The following is a 22,400-nucleotide window of genomic DNA, read 5'->3' on the forward strand; positions in this document are numbered from 1 at the left end:
GGTTGATCCAAGAAAAACATAATTTTTGCGTAGGTACCTGTAAAATTCTTCACGGCTCTGGCGTATTCCAACTGACTGGGGTTTTGCTTTGCCAACCATTCGGCAATGGGTCGATCTTTGAAAGAACCAGTTAATCCATATTCCACTTGTATCTTGCGTAAAGTCTCTGCATCGGAAACCAGTTCAATCATACCCTTTTTATAGCCAGTTGGAACACAGTCGAAAGTGACCATTTTAAGGTCAAGTCCATCGGCTAGCCAAAGTTTATTCATCACACGAACCAATTGGATAGTTAACATATCCTGTTGAAGATCATCACCGGACTGAAAGTTCAAGGAAGTTACTTTTGCTGCTACATCAAAATTATTAACAAAAAAAAAACATACTTTAAAAATAGCTGGAAGCAACTGTCGATCAGGTCCATAGTACGATATCTTTAAAGGCAATGTATTTGAATTGAAGTAACTGCAACCTCTCACATTAACACCAGTTACTTCCAAGCCCGGTCCAAGTGGCAGGGATGTTGGTTTATCAATCAAAGCCTGATGAACACTGTCCATGCCTTGACACAGGGCCTTCTGTCGCAACGATTCTTTTGAGACTTTGACCGAATGCGCAATGTCAGCCAGATTCTAAAAATCACAAAGGTCTAGACAAAAATTTGTGGAAAAACTAAATCGGCTTACCTTGCACATCATATTTTGACTAAGGAACCTTGACAATAGTTTCTCTCCACATATGGCCAACAATGCCCTTAGCATCATCTTATTCCTTCGATGGTAACGGGCTTGAGTGATAAGAGATTCATCATACTCTGAACTCGAGGCATCGATGGTATTTTGTGGTGCATCACCTGGCAAGCTGTGCACCAGAAGCCAATACATGTGATGCGCAATCCGAGGAGATTCAAGGCATTTGCTTAGAAGGAACCGTGCCATAGCCGATGCTTCATAAGTGTCATGTTTTAAGGCCTGCAACAGCTGCGGTAAAGAATCAACTAGTTGGTCATTAGGCAGCCTGGAAATCCATTCAACTGCTTTCGCCCGAACTTGTGCATCCGGATAACGCGGCAGGAGTAATTCTAGAGCCTGAAGTGGCGACAATTGCGACCACGACCTAAGCAATGAATGCAGATCAATCAAACTCGCATAGTCCCAACTATGGGCGGCATGCAAAACCTTAGGCAGAGCATAGGGAAATTTCTGCAAATAATGTCGCTTCTCCCAAAAGACCTCCCGCTGTTCCAAAGCATCAGCATAGCCCTGCTCGGCTGTATCGAGAAGTTCCTGCTGCAAGTTACAATCCAATGAATTAAAGTCGTATTTCGGTGCAGGTGGTGGATTTTCCAGAGGCTCTGGGAAGACTATTCGTCCCCCATAAGGAGGCACTTCTATACTTAATACTGGACACACATCTGGTTGGGGATGACATCCCCTTGCAGGTGCTGGACCAAGGAACTTATCAGTCGTCGGAGGCCAAATCGAAAGCAAATACGAGCCACAAACCATCTCTCGTTTGTAGTCGAACAACTGCAAAGCACACCAACCCAATTCCGTCGTAATTTGTTTCTTCTCTCCATTCTGATCATTAGATTGCTCATTCTCCGCAGTCTGTGTGCCAAAAAGCACAAAAATCAGCCTCGATTCTCTCGGCAAAGTACAAATCGGAATATTATCAAAAGTTATCCACGATTCGAACTTAAGCCTGGGAAATAAACCTCCACTTGTGTCGTTTGAGCATTTGATCACCAAAGTCTTAGAAATAAATCTAGTTCCGTAATTGATTTGCACTCCCATCGAATAATCTTCAAACTTCCAATTCGGCGGTGGGCGATGTAAGCAACTGATGTTCACTATTACCGGCTTCAAAACACAAGAAATTGGTATTGGAGCTGGAAAAGGAAAGGTGAAAAACTATTTGAGTTGAGGAAAAATAAATAACTAAAAAGACTCTCACTTGTTGTATAGTCTACAGACTTAACACAAAAGTCTACACGGAATGCATTTGAATAGTTTTCGATTAATTCCTGAACGGCATCGCGTATTTGATTGCACTTGGACTTTATCTGTTCCATTGTTGATTTTGGACGCATTATAACCTCAGCATAGTCGCCATGATCTGAACCAACTTCAGGATTGACACCATACGACGAGGAGTAGGTCACTTGGCCATCTTCACATATCCTCTTCAGATCATTTATATTGCTAGCGATTTCCAGAGTATCAATTGATCCTAAGAGAGCGCAAATAGCCTTCACCCCTTGAACAACTCCCGAACAAGACAAAATCGATCTTGAACTTGAATCTCCCGCATTCATTTCAAACTTATCGATCTCAGTTTCAAGTGTTTCTATAAAAATTGAACTTAAAATGATATATTTTACATAAACATGTAAAGCCAACCTATCAGAATCATCATGTTGTCATAGGATATGGTTGTGGCTGTTTCATTGGGAAGAATCTCCTCAGGACGCAGTGTGTCATCCCTTAGATCGTCTCTCTGTGTCCGAGCAATAACACTCATGGTTGTCTCTGTTTTCATGCACAAACCCAAATGAACATCCTTTTCGAGCTTCAAGCTGTCATGCACACATTGAAGTTGACTCAGCTTAGAAGTCGGCGATAGCCATTCCGAGACACCAATCGGCTTTGCGGCGTAGTCATCCACTGTTCCCAGGATCTGACCCTCCAAGGCACAAAAAGCATGTCCAATCACAAGTTCCACAGGCGAATTAACTGCATACAAGTTATTTTAAGTTATTTTTCAGACATACACTCACTCTCACTTACTATCACTGGTGAAAACAATAGGAGACCCATACCCATCGATGGGTCCCTTTTTACTTGCTTCACAGTCTCTCTGCAAGCCGTTAAGTGCTGGATACATCAAAATCTTTATGCTCTGCTCGAGGGGATAGAAGAAATTGAATTCGGAAGCGACAATGTGTCCAACGTTTGTCTTCACATCGTCATAACGATATTTGGAACGCAAATCTTTCACCATATAAAAGAACTCCAAGAGTTCCGGATCATGTGCCCTGGAATCTGTGACCATTTCGTAGAGCTTGGTGAAGTTTTTTCTCCTATCCAGAACCACATTTTCCATGGAATGTTCTACTGATTCTGAGACTCTGCTACTAATATTCCTAGGAGGCAATGGTGGTGGAGGTGATATCAAACCTGACGACGTTGATGGATATGCATCTTTTGTATACTCCGAACGCCAACCAATTGATGAAACTAGGTATTTAAAGACACAAACAATCAAATTAAATATGTAAATACTCGACAGACACACAAAATAAGCGAGCAAAATCTGGGACTTCCCGTTTATGTACTTACCATTTGGACTAACTGGCGTGCGATCCAATTTATTGACGGCTTCATACACTGGATCTGAGTATTGAGTTCCACCACTATACAAATAATCGAATGGATCGTATTCGGCGTAGTAGGAAGTGCAATCGGATGCATTATCGCTCCCTGCAAGAATCGATAGCATTTTGGTAATTTCCTCAAACAACAACAACAAAAATATGAATTAACACAAAATTCTCGTCGCAAAATTAAAAATACAAATTCAGTAGACGTTGGCTTATTTTTAGCTGCATATTAATTATAGCAACAACGCCAACGACGGCAACGTGTAGTTGAGGTACGACGACGACCAAACCCGAAACAGAAACAGAAGAAGAAAAATAAAACATTAAAAATAAATATAAATTAACATATTATTAACTAGAACTAGACCAATATGATATTTAGATAATTTGGGACACAAGAACACACAAAATGTTGTTAAACAGAGAAAAGTTCAAAGAACATTAAAAATATTGTCTCTGTTATGAGAATAGTTTAGTTTACGCTTTGGCATTGGGCTTGGGGGAGCAACCGACTGTGAAAAATGTGTACTTGTGAATCTTGGGAAGCAGTCGAGAACTGCCAACAGGTGGGTAGGGTAAAATGTGAGAGGTGATTTGATCGAGATATAAACAGAATAAACATTATGCGAGTAGTTCTAGAATTTAAATAAAATCTTTGAGTATTTTTGTAAATTCCAAAGGTAAACTACAATTCCCAGAATCAAATTGAAAAGAGCCTGCAAAATATTGTGAATCAGTTGGATTTTGAAATAGAGGTACGTGAGAGATTAAATAAATAAATAATTATGAATGCCATAACAAAACAAATCTCAGGGCACATGCACATGAATTCCCATTTATTGGATGTCGAGGCGGTTGTGGTGGCGAGAGACAGGCGGCCAACAATTTTGCTGTCGCTTCGTTAAGTGCATTCGTAAACAAAAGTTCTAATCAACATAGAACAAATTATAAACTTGGACAATAGAATTGCGTCATAGAAGGCACAAACAAAAAATAATCAAATGTGTAAGATTAGATTTAATTCTTAGCAAGCACGCTCTCTCTTTAAGCAAGTACTGCGAATTATGGGATTTTAGTGTGAAAAATAATATATCGCGAAATTTGATGCTTATGCTAAAAAAGGTTGTCATTTCTTTGGGCCTGGGATTTGAAAAAAATAACTCGATTAAAGTATCAGGCGTAAAATACAAAAAAGCATAATCGAAAACGGAGGAATTTAAATGATGACTTGGTCGCACGAACAGACTGTTTTTTTTTGTAGTTCAAGGCTATTGGAGTTTTAAATATTTTACATACAGTGGCTCCCACGACTAATGGGACATAAATTAAAAGAATTTTTGCAAGTGCAATTTCTCTATGAAAATGTATGCGAGTGTAGAAATTCACCTCAGATTAATTTACAGTTACATAACATAATACTCAGCACATAAATGTAGAGACATATCACCTTAAGCGACTAGACTAGTTACAAGTCCACGATCTGTATTTTGTAATGTAAACGAATACTACTTATTTCTTTTACCATTTGCAGAAAATAAGTAAACCAAAGAATAATAAAGTTCAGCTTTCAGTTGAATGAAAAAACATGATCAACATTAATTTTGACATAAGTAGACTTAACTTGATATTAAGGTAGATTTTTCTTGACTAAGTTTACAGTCAACTTTGCAGTAAAGTTGCATTAATTGGAAGGCAATTTTTTGGTAGCTGGTCAATCATATACTAGAGACTTGCTTTACTTTTAAGAGCGTTATGTCGTTTGAACTTGCCCATTAATACAAGACAGAAGAACAGAGGCGAAAGAACAAATGACAACAGTACGCGGTAGGTTTCGAGATGGTTTCCCAATTCCCCATCTGTCTACCAACCGCGCTTTGTTTTTGATATTGGTGATTGATGGGAACCTATGCTTTATCAGTGACTTAGTCCTTACATCAGATTTATTAAATACAAAGACTTAATACTGATTTGTATTAATAAATTCTTAATTAAAATAAAGAAAACATGAAAATGTAGACAAATCGAAACAAGTTGACTATTTCGTCTTCCACACATAATCGAATAGGACACTTGTTACTGATGCACTGTAGAGTACTTAGTGACAGTGCTTCTCTCGTCAAATTATGATAAGCTAAGGTATTCTTTTTTCGTCACTCATTTTTTTTTTTTTTTGAAAAGTTTTTTGTTTAACGTTTAAATGGTCCCAAAACGAATATCGGCATAGCCAGGATGAAAAATCAGTTCGTGAAATAGCTAAAATTGTCCAACGGAGCCATTCATCACTTTAAGATGCCATCTTTTCGCATTTGAAAGTAAAAACTACTTCATTAGCGTATGGCCCGATAGGATTTCATCCATTATTTTTAGCTTTTTATATATAATCACCGTGAAAATACAATATTCTTTAAATATAATTTCAATTTTATTTCGCGAAAAAAGGCCCTAAGGCTTCGGTCACGATATGAGCGTCCAATCTGAGCGATGGGTGGCCATTTACTAAACGATTCATCGCTGAACGATTAATTGGAAAAATGCTATCGTCAAGTGCGGTTCGTCATAGCTTACTAGTTAAAAGTCGCGTTCTTTTTATAGATCTGTAATAAGATCGAGAATTCGTAGATTTGGTGTACACCCCATAAATTGTGAAAGGGAAAATGTGCCTACATCTAACTCTTCGCAGTTTTCCAGATCGATTTTATTTTTATTTTTTAATAATTTTTTTTGTGTTTTATAACTACAAATTTGTCCAACTTTTTCCCAGTTTTATAGGTGACATTTTTATTTTTGTAATCTTTGTAGGTGTCCTGCCATAGCACTGGGGGGTTTTGGACAGCTGAAATTAAACTTTCAGTGTTTATTGCACACATCTTTTTTCTACGTCGCTCAGCGATCGATTGAAACAATAAACGTCGCTCTGTCGCTTAAAAAATCGGTCATTCGCTTAGGGTTTTTGAGGAATATTAAAGATAAAGGCTAGTACTGTTGGTGATATTGTAAGAAGGTATCGGGATGAGGACGTGTCGACTTTATCAAGTAGAAAGGGCAACCAAAAAGATTGATGGCACACGAAGAACGGTTAATTGTAAGAAAAAACTGGGAACTTCGCGATTCTTTAGATTTTACCAAGACAATGAGGCCAAAAATAAAGCTCATATTGTCCTCGAACGGTTGTTCTATAACTGTCCCAAAGTTGTTACAAACCCTGCACAATCACCTTACCTCAATTCTAAAGAAAAATTTTGGAATGAACTTGATCGACGTGTACGGGAGAGGCCTGCTACTTCCATAAGCGTACTAGCAGAAAAATGACAGAAAAAAAAGTCAACAATACCTTTAAAATATATGCCAAGGCGATTGGCAGATGTTATAAGCAATAAGGCAATACTTATGGTGTGCTTTTTCCTAATTTGGCAGATGTTAATTGTTTATCGCTTTGCTTTTCTTATGCTATACTAGTTTTAAAATTTCTTACTACTTTTTAGGAATAACATTTGGATTTAAAGGTAATAAGTTCTGAGGAAAAGAATTTTGGTAACTGTACTTGTTAACGTCTGTTAACCAATACATCTTAACAAAACGTTTAATACAAAACCGAATGATAATGACGGTTACTACATGTATGTATGTTGTCATTTCAACAAAAAAAAGCATCAATTGATTTCCGCTAAAAAAAAATATTACTCTACTCTAAATAAAACCTTTTTAGAGAAAATGAAAGTTAATAATAGTTGCATTTGAGATGAATTAAGTTTTAGATAAAAAAGTAAAACGTAAGAAAAATGAATGTTGTTATTGGTACAACAACTGTTTTTTTTTTGTTGTCGTTATAACAGGAATGTTAAGCTTTAAAAAAATTCATACTTTCGGAATATTTAAGTTAGTTAAATTGGAAAGTTGATTATTTTATATTATATTGATTATATATATATTTAGAATACATCAATATTTGACAGCAACATTCTGTTAAGGCTATGAAAACATTTAAATTCAATCTTCATTAAAGCTGCGATTAAAAAAATAAAACTATAGTGTAACTCGAAATATTTTTAACGATTAAAATGTGGCATAAAAGAAAGATTGTTAGAAGGTCTCAAAATTCGGAACTCAACCCGAAATACAAATAAAATACTATTTAACACGGAAGATCAAGTTAAATGATCCAGGGTAATTTTTCATACAACGTTGTAGGAAATCTTTATTTCAAGATACTAGATGATGAGCAGTGGATCTTTCAACGTGAAAACGACCTGGAGTATACCACCAAATTAGTCTGGAAATGTTTCTGTGGAAAACAAGTAACGATAAGGAACACTCGTCCCCTGTTAGGCGCCAGTTATAGCTATCATTGGTTTTCATCATTGAAAACAAACATTGGAATTTTCATGATAGGTCGTTTATAGGCGCTAGTTATAGTTATCATTAAAATCGATCCGGAAAAATTTATGAATCGATATTTGACGGTGTATCATTAAAAGTTTCTGCCATTAAAAAAAAATCCTGATTGAAATCCACCGACAAAATTTGACTAACAGAAATCTGTCATTGGAATTGTGTGAAATTGGAACACAAATCAGTGGAACGATTCGTTTCACTTTTGAACATAAGGGCCGGGTTATAGCTATCAGTAAAATTTGAAACAGGAGAAATCTCAAAAAATGTACGTCAATAGATTTTTGTTTTCTTTCGATCATAACATCGAGCTTCGAGCCTCAGACAATTTGTTTGTTTTGTTTTTAATGATGTGATCGGAACAGTAACAAATTGGAACACCAACAGTAAAACGAAATGGAATATGTTTTGACTTTTAGCAGTCAGCTGTTTAGAAAAATGAAATTTAATCATTAAAAAAAATTAAAATTTATTTTAATGATTTATAAATTAAATAAAACTTAAATTGCATTCTCTCTTTTTGAAAAAAATACTTGAATATAGGATTCACCATATCGCATCGATCTTTTGTTAGAAATAAATCTGTAACATGTTCAAAAACTAAAAACAAACAAATGCATTTAAAGTTTTATTTAATTTATAAATCCATTTTAATTTTTTTAATGATGAAATTTCATTTTACTGAACAGCTGACTGCCAAAAGTCAAAAGAAATTCCATTTCGTTTTATTGTTCGTGTTTCAATTTTTTGCTGTTCCGATCACATCATTAAAAATTTTACTGATGAAAGCAACAGCAAAAAAATTGTCTGAGGCGCGAAGCTCGATGTTATGATCGAAATTAAACAACATTTTCCTAGCAAAACAAATTAAAAAAATAACAAAAATGACTTCAAAAAAAGAGTTTGAAACCAAATTAATACTTGAAGTGAAAAACCATTTGTGTCTTTATGCCAAAGACGACCAAAAGTATTCAGACAAAATGGCACGAATAAATGCTTGGGGGGATATATCCCTTGTCTTGGGAAGGCCTGGTAAGTTTATAGTTATGGAATGATTAAACCTGAATTGTTGACAATAAAATTTGTTATTTTCTGTCGAAGAGTGCCAAAGTAAATGGACCACGCTCCGAAACTCTTTTCGGTCTTATTTTCGTGCCGAAAATAGTGTGCCGAGTGGCTCTGGATTTATGTTAAGTTAAAAGTAGCTCTAAGTTGCTGTGAAATCGAAATTAGATTAAGTTTTAAGGAAGAATATTTTCATATTTATTTATTAAATAAAATTTTGAATAAAAAACTTAAATAATTTTGCTTTAAATTCTCTCCCACTGGTAATCACTGGTGTACTTGAAAGCGTCGTATTTTTTGAGAAGATCTTTTATTTATTATACACAAAATAAATTTTGTTTATTTTTTGCACGACCCATGATAAGATCAACTTAATTTCACAGAAGCACAAACGATAACAAACAAATGAATAACAAAACGAACTCTTCAAATAGAAACTTCAAAGTGACATTTAATTTAATGACGTAAATTTACTGATTGCTATGATCGCTCATCAGTAAAACATTTCAAATTCCTCCTGTTTCAAATTTTACTGATGCATTTTACTGATAGCTATAACTGGCCCCATAGCTATAACCGGACCCTAAAAGTACCAGCTGTTCAGGAATTTCCGTCCGGAAAATAGAAAAATACATTTTCAGAGAAAAACAAATGCGCAATTACACTTTTTTCTTCCACAAAATCTTTGGGTGATTTTCGATTGATCAGTATATAATTTTCATTTCTAACTTTAACATAAAATAACGATTCAAAAAAATATTCCCGGATCGGTTTCAATGATAGCTGGCCCCTTAAGAGTGCTATGCAAATCCGCTGTTCAGTTGTTATAGAAATAATGGATATGCTACCAAATGTTGCTTTGCACCGCAAATATAACATATTGAAAAATAAATACACAGTATTTATAAAAATAATTTTCATTTTGTAAGATAAAATTTAAGATAGAGTAGCATATTGCTTAAAGCTAAACTCTATTTTTTGACCGTATACATATGTACCTCAAACAAAATTACTGATTAAATTGAGACTCCGAATCAACCTTCTAACACAAAAATACGAACATTTTGTGTACATTCTTATATTTTTGGCCTAACAATGACTACACAATAATATTTCGTATTAAGTCGTTTTTCGACATATTCTTGAAGACTATTAATATAATTTTCCCTGGGTTTCAACCAATTCCACACTTTTTGTCTTTCCGCGAGAGACCTCTAAAACATGATTTTCGAGGGAAAGTGACATAAGTTAAATGTTTTTTTTTAAATATCTGAAGTGACGGAGTGATTTTGGATTCGGATTTGAATTAAGACTATCAAAAGTAATTTAAAAATGCAATTTGATTCCAAGGATAAAAATCTGTGTAATCTTCATATTTTTTTTTAAGGTATTGATTCTTATAACAATAATTTTTGTTTACAGGGAATTAAAGCATTTTTTATAAGCTGTGGCACTTGGCTTCTGATTGGATGATATATTGTTTGAAGGTGACAAATTGTTTGAAAGTCTATAGCCACAAACAAATTCGTGGCTGAATTTAAGCGTTCGGATTTGTAAATGCTATTCATAGGATTAAGATTTAACTCCAAACGTGGATTTAAGTAAGCTAGTCAATGCTTAAGGAAAATATAGTAATTCTCAAAAACAACAAACTTATCAGCAACATGTAAGAAAAACAACTTAAATACTTCATTTTACCAAGGAAGGAAATATAAAGAGCCTCCGTATCTTAAGTATCGTTATGGACATTTAATCAGTGTTTTATTGAATGAGGAAAATATTAATATTATTACGGTGGTGACCAACATTTAATCCCCCTGTCCATTAGAAGTTTTTCAGTTTTATGGCAAAATTTTTATAAATAATGTGAACTAATGGGTGACAGTTGTATTCCTTTTTTTTAAATGACTGGGTTTTATTTGTTAAAGTTAAAACTCTTTTTTACCATTGGAAATCTTCAAAACACATTTTAATTTATTTGTTAAAACTCTTGAATTAATACAAGATTTTTTACAAATCAATTAAAAACTTAACCTCAAATCAAAGGTTGGAAATAGTTGACTTAGTTAGAGGTAATTTTTAATATCATGAAACTGATATCAAAAGTATCAACATTTTTATATAATTTAGCATTTGCTTTTTAGGTTTAGAAAATGTACTTATTGTTACTAGTTCTTAAAAAAGCTTCCAATGTAAAAGAGAATATCAGAAAGGATTGCGCTTGCAAAAGTTAATTTAAGTCAGAACATCTTAACTACAATAACTTGCTACTACAGCTCTTGCACCACTTGAAAGAACTTGAAGAAAATCATTTAAAGTAAAAGTAATAAAAAGCATGAAGCATTGTTACTTGTAAATTTTATATTTTTTATTGGATGTAAAGTCTTTTTGTTAACAATTTCAATTCACCAAAACAAATAAAATTCTATGCACAATATTTATTCTTTTTTTTTCTAAGAAAAAAATATGATATGTTTTATGAAAATTTACAATAATTTGGCCGGTAAAAAAATTTTAATTATTTTTTAACACATCATCTCAACGTGTTTCGAATATAATACTTTTATTATTTTTGTTTTTCTTTCTTTTTTTTCTCATCTCCTCAAGGCACGATTACTGTAGTAGCAGTTTAGTGTAGCTGTAGAAGGAATACTTTAAAATTCCTGTTTTATTTCCATAATACTGGAAGAAGAAAAAGAGATAGAGGTGTACACAAAAACCGTTTTTTTTTTGTTCTTTTTTAAAAAATAGTTTTGAAATAATTTGAAACTTTCCTACACAGAAACTAAAGCAAAACTGAGAATAGTGTGAGGAGCCAAGGATACATATAAAAAGGAGTTTGTTGTTTTTTTTTTTTGTTGAACTGATCTGGCGAAAAATGAAAATTATGATTTATGCGATTTTTTGGACACAAGAAGGACAAATGAGAGTAATAAATGAACATTCTGCACGAGAAACAAACATTTTACAAGGAAACTATTTGAAAGTACTCACCATAATCGTCCTCGTTAAGCAGTGGATCGAAAGCTTCCAGCACACTCACTCGTGATCTGGAATAGAAGAGGAAAAAAAAAAACTTAATAATTCATATATTTTTTTCTACAAATCAAGAAAACTTACGGATCATCTTGGGTAAGATCAATTAAATCATCGCCGAGATTTCTCCGGACCTTGCGATTGATTCCATTGCTCGAATTGCTCCTCATCGAAGGCGAACTTCCAAGCGTCGAAACCCCAGACAACGACTGTGACTTTGTCATTTGGAGCATGGGGTTGGTCAGATTCTGCAAAACCATAGCGCTATTTGGATTTGATACACTTTGAATGGGAACCTCCGCTATTGGAGGCTGAGGCTGATGCTGGTGTTGGGAGTTCGAGGGGAACTGAACCGGAGGATATGACTGTTGGGTTGTGATAGTTGCAGGCCTCTGCATTCCATAGCCATAGCTGTTAGCTGGTGCTATTCCGTAGCCATAACCTGCTGCCGTTATCGCTGGCCGTTGGTACACCGGAGTGTACTGCCCCACTGGCCTCATATAGCCAATCGCGTGGGGATGCATCACCTGCTGCGTTGGCATACTGTACAACTTTGAGAGCTCTTCGTTTGTCAGAGGCGTCTTTTGTGCTGGTTGCTGTGGAGTGAAGGGAACCAGTTGCATACCCGTTTGGTTAAGCTGTTGATTTAAAAATGCCGGCGAAGATCCGAAGTTGGGATGTGTGTTGATGGCCGGAACTGGTGGTGGTGCCGTACTCAACTTTTGTATATCCTCTAGCAGCTTATCAAAAGTTGTATTCTCTGGTTTTTTTAACGACGTCGGACTGACAAACGATATTAAATCCGATTCAGCAACTTTCGTTGGAGTTTCCTCCGGTAGACGAATTTCACTGTGTCTGCGTGACGGCACTGCCGGTGGAGGAGCTATTGACGAACTATTTGGGACATTAAACGAACCCGGCCGCAATCGCGACTGTACACTAGAAGAATAATCTTTTTCATTTGGTTTCTTATGATAGCCGGCATTTGGTGGCGAGCCACGGCTAGACATGTATGAATATTGGGATTTTGAACGTCGGAAATCATCGAGGGCTTGGGATTCTATACTTAGAGCGGTCGCTTTGGCTAGATCTTCTTGGAATTGTTTTTCGTAATCGATTTCGGCTTGGTTTGCCATTGTTGTGGCTGAAATAAAAGAAAATACAAAGTTTCTGATTAGTATTGCAATTTTTGAAATGTTTACTTTGGAGAGATCAAAACAATATGATTGGTAATTTAATGTCAAGGTCCATTTATCGGATGAATTATTTGTTTTTTTCTTTTGTTTAATTGTTATCAGAAAACAGTTTATCTTGAGTTTAAAAAAAAAAGAATAAGATAAGAGGAAATATTAGGGTTACCAGATGAAGTTGGTTTATGATTTGTTTACAAATGCACTTTATTCTTATACCCAATGAATAAAGTAGATTTTCCCTTTAATAGTAATTTTCGTATAGTTCTTAAGGAAACGCATACATATTCTTGGAGATCGTGCTTATTTTATTCACTTTATCTTAAATTAAGATCTTGTTAGTGTTTTTAAGTAAAAATAGAATAAATTAACTTTTTATTAAGAAAGTACAAAGTAGCACTCTTGGCGTGACATGTTGTTTTTAATTCCAGCCTGTGCCATCTAAAAATGTATTTATTGATACTGCCTCCTGCTAGGAATTGAAAAAACATTCAACATCCTTATAACAAATTTACAAAGTTTCAATTTGTCAATGTCTTAATGTGTCATGTATATACGCACGCCGGGTAAAAATTCTCAATCAAATTTGGGACGGGTTTGCATGCCTGCGGAGTATAGGGTCATATTTTTTCGTTGACGATAACGGTCGTCACAGATAAGTTGGTGCATGCTCCTAACCAACAAATCTCCAACTGCTTTAAAGAGCTCGGCATTCAAGCCATCCGCTCCAGCAGCTTATATAGTCTGCAGAAGTGGTCCTCCCTCAGCATTTACTGCGGTTCCACTATGTTGTTTCCACTTTCGTCTTTGCAGGCTTCGGTTCTAGGTTTATGTACCTGTGAATTTCGTTTCACCTGTTCATAGAACTTTCGAACTTTATTCCTGCTTTTAAACCTCTCAACATCTTCGACCGCACGCTTCTCATGCCCTCTCTTTTTCCTTTTGAGAAGTCGGTGTTCCTCTCGTTTATGCAGCGCCGCTTTTCGTGCCTGTTGTTTGCCTGCCGACATTCCTCATCAAACGTGGGGTTCCTTGTTAGAGGCTGCATGAAACCCAGCTCATCAGAGGCGGCTTCTCTGATTGCATCTTGGCAAAGTTGCCACTAGTTTTCGATACATTGTGTTGGTGGCAGAGAACTTCGAGAGAGGTTACTTGTAACTTGGTCGGAAAAGGATTTGGCGATCTCTTGCGATTGTAGCCGTTCGACTTTGTACCTTCTCCCAGCACCTCCCTGTTTTGCCGTGAGTGTGGATGTTAGCTCCTCGGAAAGTTTGGACATCCATGATGCTGGAAGCGTGTCTGGCGTCGATCGCAATATGGTCAATCTGGTTGACGGTAGATTGATCTGGAGAACTCCAAGTTCCTTTGTGGATTTTGAGGTGTGGAAAACGCGTACTGGCTACCATGACGTTTCGCCCCGCAGCTAAATCTATGAGCCTGAATCCGTTGTCGGAAGTGTTTTCGTGCAGGCTGTTTTTCCTGATTATTCCACCAAATATGTCTTCCTAAGCTACGGCTTGGCACTAAAATCGCCCAGGACAATTTTAGTACCGTAGCTAGGCCACTGCTTATATGTTTTGTCTAAGAGCTCGAAGAACATATCTTTCTGTGGGGGCGTGCGCGCATATCAGGCTAATGTTGCCGAATTTAGACTTGATGCGTATGGTCCTGAGGCGCTCATTGATGCACCTATAGCTCAAGACTTCTTCCCCATGTCTGTTTGTTTTCGTGGTAGCAGTCACCATACTAAATATCGCAGTTTTGCATCCTCTTTTTGCCCGGCCCATCCCATCTTATTTTCTGGATGGTGGTGATGTCTGCTTTATAGCAGTCTAGGGCCTGCGCTAGTTCTTCGGACGCACGTGGTCTGTTAAGGGACCTAACATTCCACGTGCATATCCGAACTTCGTTGTCCTTAATTCGTTTGCGTAGGTTGTCAACAGTAAATCCGTCCGTATCTTTAGAACTTTTCTGGTCTAAAACCACAATGATAAGGACTTTTCAAGTCGTAGACTATGAGCTGAAGACGTTTAAATATTACGACAGAGAAGATTTTGTAAGCGCTGTTAAGTAGATCGGTGCCTATATAGTTGGTGCAGTTAAGAGGGCTTCTTTTTTCACAATCACAAATATTTCAAAAAATTGTAGGTATCAAGTTCTTCTTTTTAAATAGAGTCCCATTGATTTTAATTCAGTTCCGATTTCGACCACGATTTGCATAATTTTGGCATCCTCCACATTTTCAAATCAATTTTTTCCCCTCTTTCAAATAACGATCAAACTCCATAGGTTTTTCATTTAACTGTAACAATTATAGATGAATCGACCCAAAAGTATGATAACGTCCGTAGATATAAATACTTTTATTATTTGTTTGTTCAATCATTGCAAAGGTTAAGAAATATTCAAGATTCAAAGAAATATACTAGGGCACAGTGTACAGCCTTGTGTGACTCCGGAGTTTGTTTTGTATCCTTCTGAAAGCTCATCCCCAATTTCAACAGCTCTCTCAAACTTCCACGACATGCTGTAACCACAAAGCTTATATATCAACGCTATCAACCATATACAAAGCAGATACGAAAGTGAAGTTGCTAAGACATTAATGAGATTCTTAATGTACGTAGAGTTTCAACTGAAATTTGGATACAAAGCGAATAAGAAGATTTGCGATATTAGCCACTTTTCGATTTAGATTTGTTTTTAAAAAGTAAATTCTGGTCACCCTGGGACGGCGCCCACTGCTCCAGTCTCTGGCGCCTTCATCACACATGGCTGAAGGAATTGCGATTTCCTTTTCTCCCCCAACAAAATCGTTTTAGAATCAACTTCCAATTGCAATAAAATGAAATTCAGCACAGAATTATAAATCATTATTATTATCATCGCATGAGTGAATATTTGTTTTATCAAAGACCACGAACCGAGGCATGCCAAAGTTATCTAAATTTGATTTCTTGTTTTTTCGTTAGCTTCTTCTTTGTGCAGTGATTACAAAAAAAAAGAAAAACACGGAAAGAGGAAGAAAAATAATAAGAAAAAAAGAACAAAGTAATTTGTTCTCCAAAGGAGAACACATAATTCTATTTAAAAGCGTACTTTTTGCAAGATAAGTTTGAAAACTTTGTTTTTCTTTTATTCATCGAATAGAATTCCAAAATTTTAAGAGTCTGTGATTTATTTTTTGCTAATTAAAAGTAAAACAAAACAAAAGAAAAAACCGACAATTTTGTTTTTACTTTTTTTGCAACTGCACTTTCATGGCTGCTTTCTTCTTACCTTGGAGAAAAATCTGGTTTAAAATATAATTCAATGTTTGGGTAATTAATTGAAGTTTAAATTATGGAGTTTATTTTTGTTATTTTGGTGGTTTTATGGAAAACATTTTCTACTTGAAAAGCAAATTAAAAATTTATGTTGGAAATTTTCTTTCTATTCTCCGCCTTCACAGTTTTCGTATGAATTTTGACATTTGAATTTCGAAAAGTTCTATCGAAAATGAAGAAAAGAAATTGTAGCAGATGAAAATTAGATACGTCGTTCAGGTTGCTAAAATTGGAAAGACTCTTAAGGCCGAACGATCATCGCTTATTTCGCTGTTATTTATGAATTTTCTTTATTCGAAATATAATTTTCTTGCTTTATAGATTAAATTTAATTTCTTATAAATGCCATTGGTGAATGGGACGTAATATAATCTTAAGACCAATTTTTGACTTTTTACAACATTTTTGGACGTAAATCTGCAATAACCAACGAACGTTATCCTTCAAGTGGCCAATTCTTTCTAGCTTATCGGAGTAGTCTATCGACTTTACATAACCCTACAGAAAATAGTCAAGTGGCCGCTGTTACCTATGTTTTGGCATATGTTCGATACACTACCAGTAACATATTACATTCGATCAGTCTAATTAAATGGTCGCTTACATTTTTTCTTTCAATGCTTAAAGAGTTGCTCGTTTGCGTGCCATAAACCAATAACTTAACATAGTCTTACAAAAAGTAATCCACAGGTAATAAGATACACAAACGAGGTTGCTCCTTTGTTAACAGGACACTTTGTTTTCACTGTAATGATTTTGCAAGAAATTGATAGTTTAGCGTGCTGTATGACAAGTCTCACATTTTGTTGTAACCCAATGTCGTCTTTGTTTAGTCTTTCTAGCCTCGCATTCACCGTTACCGAAGATGCAACCAGAGTGTAAATGGCACAAAATATTTAATTTAAATGGATGGTGATTTTGACTCTGAGTATTGTCTTCGCCAGATGTACATATATTTCATTTAATTAAGATACCATGAAATAAAAAAAAGTGTTCTATGAATGTCGCAAACAGATTTATTTTATTCAAAGTTAATTTTTACTTTTTGAAAGCATTGTTCTGGCGCTAAACGATCAATGACGAATTTCCAAACCTTAACTGATAACTATTAAAACTTAAAAACCATCACAAGCCATCAATGTAGGGAACGCTCAAAATTACGTGGAAATCAGTTACCTCAAAGGAGTCTAATGTGAACATACTCAAAACTATCTAATAATCACAAGTGTGTCCTCGGGGTAAGCCCCTTCTCGATATATTACCAATTGTAGTAGAATAGTTAGTATTCATTTGTGTTTACAGCCATAAGTTCGCAAACGTTTGAACGTCATTTTGTTAGAAAAAAAAATTGACAGATTGAATTTCTCACACCGAACCGAGGTTAAACAAGTAAATTTTCAACAAAATAATAGTTTTTAATAATTTCTTACAAAAGTAAACTCTTTTGAATCGTTTTGTTATAGCCTTAGAACAAAATGGATTTCCAAAATCGTCCCGGTGGCAAAACTGGTGGAGGCGGTGTCGCCTCCTGGTCGGAAACCAATCGCGACCGCAAAGAGCGTCTCAGGCAACTCGCCTTGGAAACCATTGACCTGAACAAGGATCCATATTTTATGAAGAATCATCTCGGCTCTTACGAATGCAAACTCTGTCTAACGTTACACAACAATGAAGGAAGCTATCTCGCCCACACCCAAGGTAAAAAACATCAAGAGAATCTGGCGCGTCGTGCTGCCAAAGAGGCCAAAGAAGCCCCCTCAATGTTGGCTCCCGAGAAACCCCGTGTCGAGCCGAAGAAGTTCGTCAAAATCGGTCGTCCTGGTTATCGAGTGACAAAACAGCGATGTCCCGACAATGGACAACAGTCGTTGCTTTTCCAAATCGATTATCCCGAGATCTCGGAGGGTATCATTCCACGACATCGCTTCATGTCGGCCTATGAACAGAAAATTGAGCCGCCAGACCGTAAATGGCAATACCTTCTATTCGCAGCCGAACCCTACGAGACAATCGCTTTCAAGGTGCCCTCGCGAGAAGTCGAAAAGACCGACGGCAAGTTCTGGACTCACTGGAATCGGGATACCAAGCAGTTCTTTTTGCAGTTCTCGTTTAAATTCGAACCTAAGATTATTCCACCTCCACCACCGCAGTTGCGAGTCATGGGACCTGGATTCGTCCATCCACCAAGACACATGTTCAATGCGGTTCCACCTCCGCCTCCGATGGGCGTGTTGCCAGTACCTCCTCCACCAATGTAATGAAATACAAATTTGAATTGATTTTTTTTTTTAAATAACGTGTGTAGTTTTTCTGAATAAAAAAAATTAAAAACTAAATGTCGATTTTTTTATGGGACTTCTCCAAATGTTATGAAAATATTCCGTATTTTAAGTGTCCAAGTACTCTCTTAAATTGAATTACATTCTTTAATGGGAAACAAAATCTTGAGGAATTTTTAAAATTTTTGAAGAAAAACTTATTTTGCAGGCTAAGAGTAAACCCAAATCAAAGTAGTTTTAACCATTATCAAAAAAAGTTAGACTTTCTTATGCAAAATAACATGGGTTTAATTTTTTTTTTTGCTTGTTGATTGTTTGGAAATGAACCGTTCTCTAGGCAAGATTGTGTTTTTGGTGGACATTAAAATAGAAACGCGTTGGAACACAGAGCTTAATATTTAGCTAGTATCATAAATATTGGTTTCTAATATTTGGTTTTTATTTTTATATAACAATAACTTCTCTTTAGGAAGTAAATTCAAATTATTTTAATAATATTACAATTAATTCTTAGGAAAATATGGGTCAAGATAAGCAATGTTCCCTAGAAGAGAAGGCTGTCATTTTAGTTTACGAAGTGAGGAAAAATCTTTAAGGACAATATCCAGAATAATGATCAGATCTCTTAGGTTGATTGCAAAAGCAATTTGAACGCTGAGAGCCATAAAAACAGGGGAAAACCAAGCAAAACAACAACAAGAGAAGACTGAAAAATTGTTTGCGCCTCAAAAAAAGATCCTTCAAAGTCTTCAAGGGAAATAAAAAAACAACTACAGCTTCAAATAACTTCCAGAATTGTTATTGACTTGTTGAAGCTAACTTGGTCAGAAGGATTGCAAGAACGGTGCTCTTTCTAAGGAAAACAAAATAAAACAACGCGGTTTAAATTCGTTCATGATCATTTTGATTGGAGTGGGCCACAAGGAGGCACAATGTTTTGTCGATGGACGAAACAAAGATAAATTTGTTCGGAAGTGATGGCACACAAACTGTTAGGCTGTTATTTGACTCAATATCCACAGTGATCTAAGGGCCAGGCTAACAGATATTAATATAATTTTTAAATCCAGAATAGCTTTGCATTTAATTTAATATCTCTAAATGTTTTAATGTCCACGAAGTTTGCGCCTTTTCATACAATTATGAATTCAAAATATTTTATGTTATAATTTTACTACAATGTAGAAGGTAATTTTAGTTTGAAAGAAAAAAATAAGAAAATGAAGATCAAACTCTTTGGTGTTTCTTTTTTAATGTCCATAGCTGTATGTATGTACATATGTATGACGTATGTATGTATATCAAAAACCTAACTTAATAAAGTCATTCGTCGATCAAGCAAAAGAGGCTCTGCGAACTCTCAAAAGAATGCAATCTTTTTTGAGTTCAATATTAAGATTGCATTCATTTAATTCACCTTAAGATTTTGAATTTAAATATTGCAATTACCAACTATTTGACCTTTGAAAGACTGCAATTTATTCTCCAATCATTTGAGACTTTATGCGTTCCTTGCATTCACTTGAAGTCTTTCCATTCTTTTGCATTCTTAAGTGAGATTTCACTACACACTTTTAAAATTTTGGTTTGAATCTTGGTACAGAGTAAGAGGTGTATGGGCTACTTTATAATATTTTGTGTAATAAAATTCTCAAATTATTGGGGACAATATGATTGCACTCTTTGCAAAGGTGAAATGATTGATTGATGATGCAAGATTTGAAGTTCCAATCATAAGGTGAAATCGAAGAATGCAATTTTAAAGTTGAACTTAATTTTTGATTTAAAATAATTGCATTCTTTAACAAGTCTCCCAAAGATAGAGTTATAGCATCAGGAAAAAAGCAAGGCCTTACAAATTATATGTCGGAGAGTTGGTAAGTGTTTCATATGCCGAGAATATTAAGATGTTCAAGTTAAATCATTAATGCAACTGCCACTTATACAGATAAGGGGGTATATCTTGCTTTAACGTTACCTATTGTACAATGCTGTTTAGATCAAAACTTAATAAGCTTATCATGTTTTGTCTTTGCAGTTCCAAACCTAAAAATGAGGGGTGTTAGTCTAAAAGCGAATATGAAAAGCTAAGAGTCCCTCTGTCAGCAAAAAACAATTTATTAATGGATTAGAAGTTACAGACATTAGATCATTATTAAAAATGAGAAAGAGTGGCGGGCACAGAGCAGATCCCTGCATCACACCATCATTTATGTACAGAATATTGAATGATTCAAACAAAATTTCTCAAAGAACGAAGAAGGGATTCGTCGAAACGTGTATGTATTTTCAATAAGATAGCAAGATGCCAGACTCTAATAAATAGAAATAAATTAGGTGGCGCAACAGTCCGTTTGAGAACTAGGTGTAAAGAGTTGTTCCACTATTTGGTGAGATGTACCACCAGATCTCTCGTGGACATATTTCTACGACATCCGTACTGCTTGTCATTAAGAAGTTCCTCAAGAGATTTCTTAAGCTGACAATTAATCAGCGTTTACTTGGTCTAAAAAAAGGGACGTTAGTGCAATCGGTATATAATTTGAGGCAAAAGAAGATTTGCTTTTTCGGGGCTGACTGAACAATTGCTGTTTTTCAACAACTCAGAAGAATAGCATAAATGGAAGACCTAACGAAGGGATATTTTTTAAAGATTGAACTTGTTTCGAAACTTAATAAGAATTAAAGCTCAAAACCAACTATGACTAAAAGAAAACACGTTTTTTGAAATTCGAAAAAAACGAAAATTTAAAAATTTAATATACATAAGTAATTTTATTCTTTCCACTGCCAATGATTCTTTCAAATTGACTTATTTCTTTATTCCTTTGTTCAAAATATCTTTTTCTATAATCGAACTCGATAGTTCGTTATCTTGTGGAGTATACTGCCCATAATCTCGTAAAGGCCCTATCTACAAAATTTTCGATTTTGAGTTTTTTGCATATTTTGAGTTAGGGCATTGTCTCCGATTTTTCTTCATTCATTTCTTAACCTTAAATCTTCAAATAAGCCAAAAAACACAATTTCTAGAAGCCCTAACTACAAATCATGTGCATCAAAATTTATAAAAAGCCGTAACTACCACATAGGGCCTTTTATAATACACATTCATGTTCTTTTTTAAAAAGCCCTATGTGGCAGTTAGGGCTTTTTATAAATTTTGATGCAAGAATTTTTGTAGCTAGGACTTTTTTCTGGCTGCAATTTTGTATGTAAAAGGTTGTAACCTCGTAACGTGTTTAATCTTGTCGAGTTTTTTTACGAATTTAGAATTTGATTTTGTTGGAGAGTGCGTTATTGGCCTTCAGTTGAATGAAATTTTTGATACGCAAAGGTCGTAACCTCGTTTCGTGCTTGGTCCTGTTAAACTCTTTAACGAATGTTTTGTTTTTAGCAGAGGGCTTTATTATTAATTTTTCTTCATATCTATTCAAGAATGCTTGTTAATTTATCTTTAAATATTAATCATAGAAAAAAAATCGAGTTAATGAAAACAGAATTAAGAAATGAAAATAAAAAAAATGGGGTGAAGTGGATCCTGATTATGTTCCCGAAAATAGTAGTGATTCAGAAAATGAAAATGTCCTTGTTACTGCTGGTGGTACAGAGACAGACGGAGTGAATCAAGAAGAAATTGTAACCATAGACACACCATATTTGTAAGATCGTGTGTGAAATGAATATCTCGTTTGCGTCGCTTGGACATGAGGAATGTGAGCAATGTGAAAGC

The 22,400-nt window shown here is 35.3% G+C and overlaps 2 protein-coding genes across 3 annotated transcripts in view; one reads left to right on the forward strand and one right to left on the reverse strand.

Annotated features, from left to right (window-relative positions):
- Window positions 1-16,531, reverse strand: part of LOC129942345 (phosphatidylinositol 4-phosphate 3-kinase C2 domain-containing subunit beta) — a 28,619-nt gene extending 12,088 nt beyond the window's left edge. The window contains exons 1-10 of one of the 2 annotated variants that reach the window (XM_056051219.1): window positions 16,342-16,531; window positions 11,957-13,016; window positions 11,831-11,886; window positions 3,342-3,482; window positions 2,790-3,239; window positions 2,403-2,735; window positions 1,957-2,349; window positions 687-1,891; window positions 387-632; window positions 38-323 (exon numbers count right to left, since the gene is read on the reverse strand). In XM_056051219.1, coding sequence (XP_055907194.1) covers window positions 38-323; window positions 387-632; window positions 687-1,891; window positions 1,957-2,349; window positions 2,403-2,735; window positions 2,790-3,239; window positions 3,342-3,482; window positions 11,831-11,886; window positions 11,957-13,008 — 4,162 coding nt within the window. In that variant the 5' untranslated portion in view covers window positions 13,009-13,016; window positions 16,342-16,531. Of the gene's footprint in view, window positions 1-37; window positions 324-386; window positions 633-686; window positions 1,892-1,956; window positions 2,350-2,402; window positions 2,736-2,789; window positions 3,240-3,341; window positions 3,483-3,863; window positions 3,889-11,830; window positions 11,887-11,956; window positions 13,017-16,341 lie in introns of those variants that run through there. The other variant, XM_056051220.1, reaches the window with a different exon arrangement.
- A 1,143-nt stretch (window positions 16,532-17,674) lies between these two features.
- LOC129939038 (splicing factor 3A subunit 2) lies at window positions 17,675-18,724 on the forward strand. The gene is made up of 2 exons (XM_056046902.1): window positions 17,675-17,777; window positions 17,852-18,724. The coding sequence occupies exon 2, from the start codon at window positions 17,864-17,866 to the stop codon at window positions 18,644-18,646; it is 783 nt and encodes a 260-aa protein (XP_055902877.1). The 5' UTR covers window positions 17,675-17,777; window positions 17,852-17,863; the 3' UTR covers window positions 18,647-18,724.
- The last annotated feature ends 3,676 nt before the right edge of the window (window positions 18,725-22,400 follow it).

The sequence above is a fragment of the Eupeodes corollae genome, chromosome 1 (genome assembly GCF_945859685.1).
Source record: "Eupeodes corollae chromosome 1, idEupCoro1.1, whole genome shotgun sequence".
Taxonomy (NCBI): Eukaryota; Metazoa; Arthropoda; class Insecta; order Diptera; family Syrphidae; genus Eupeodes; species Eupeodes corollae.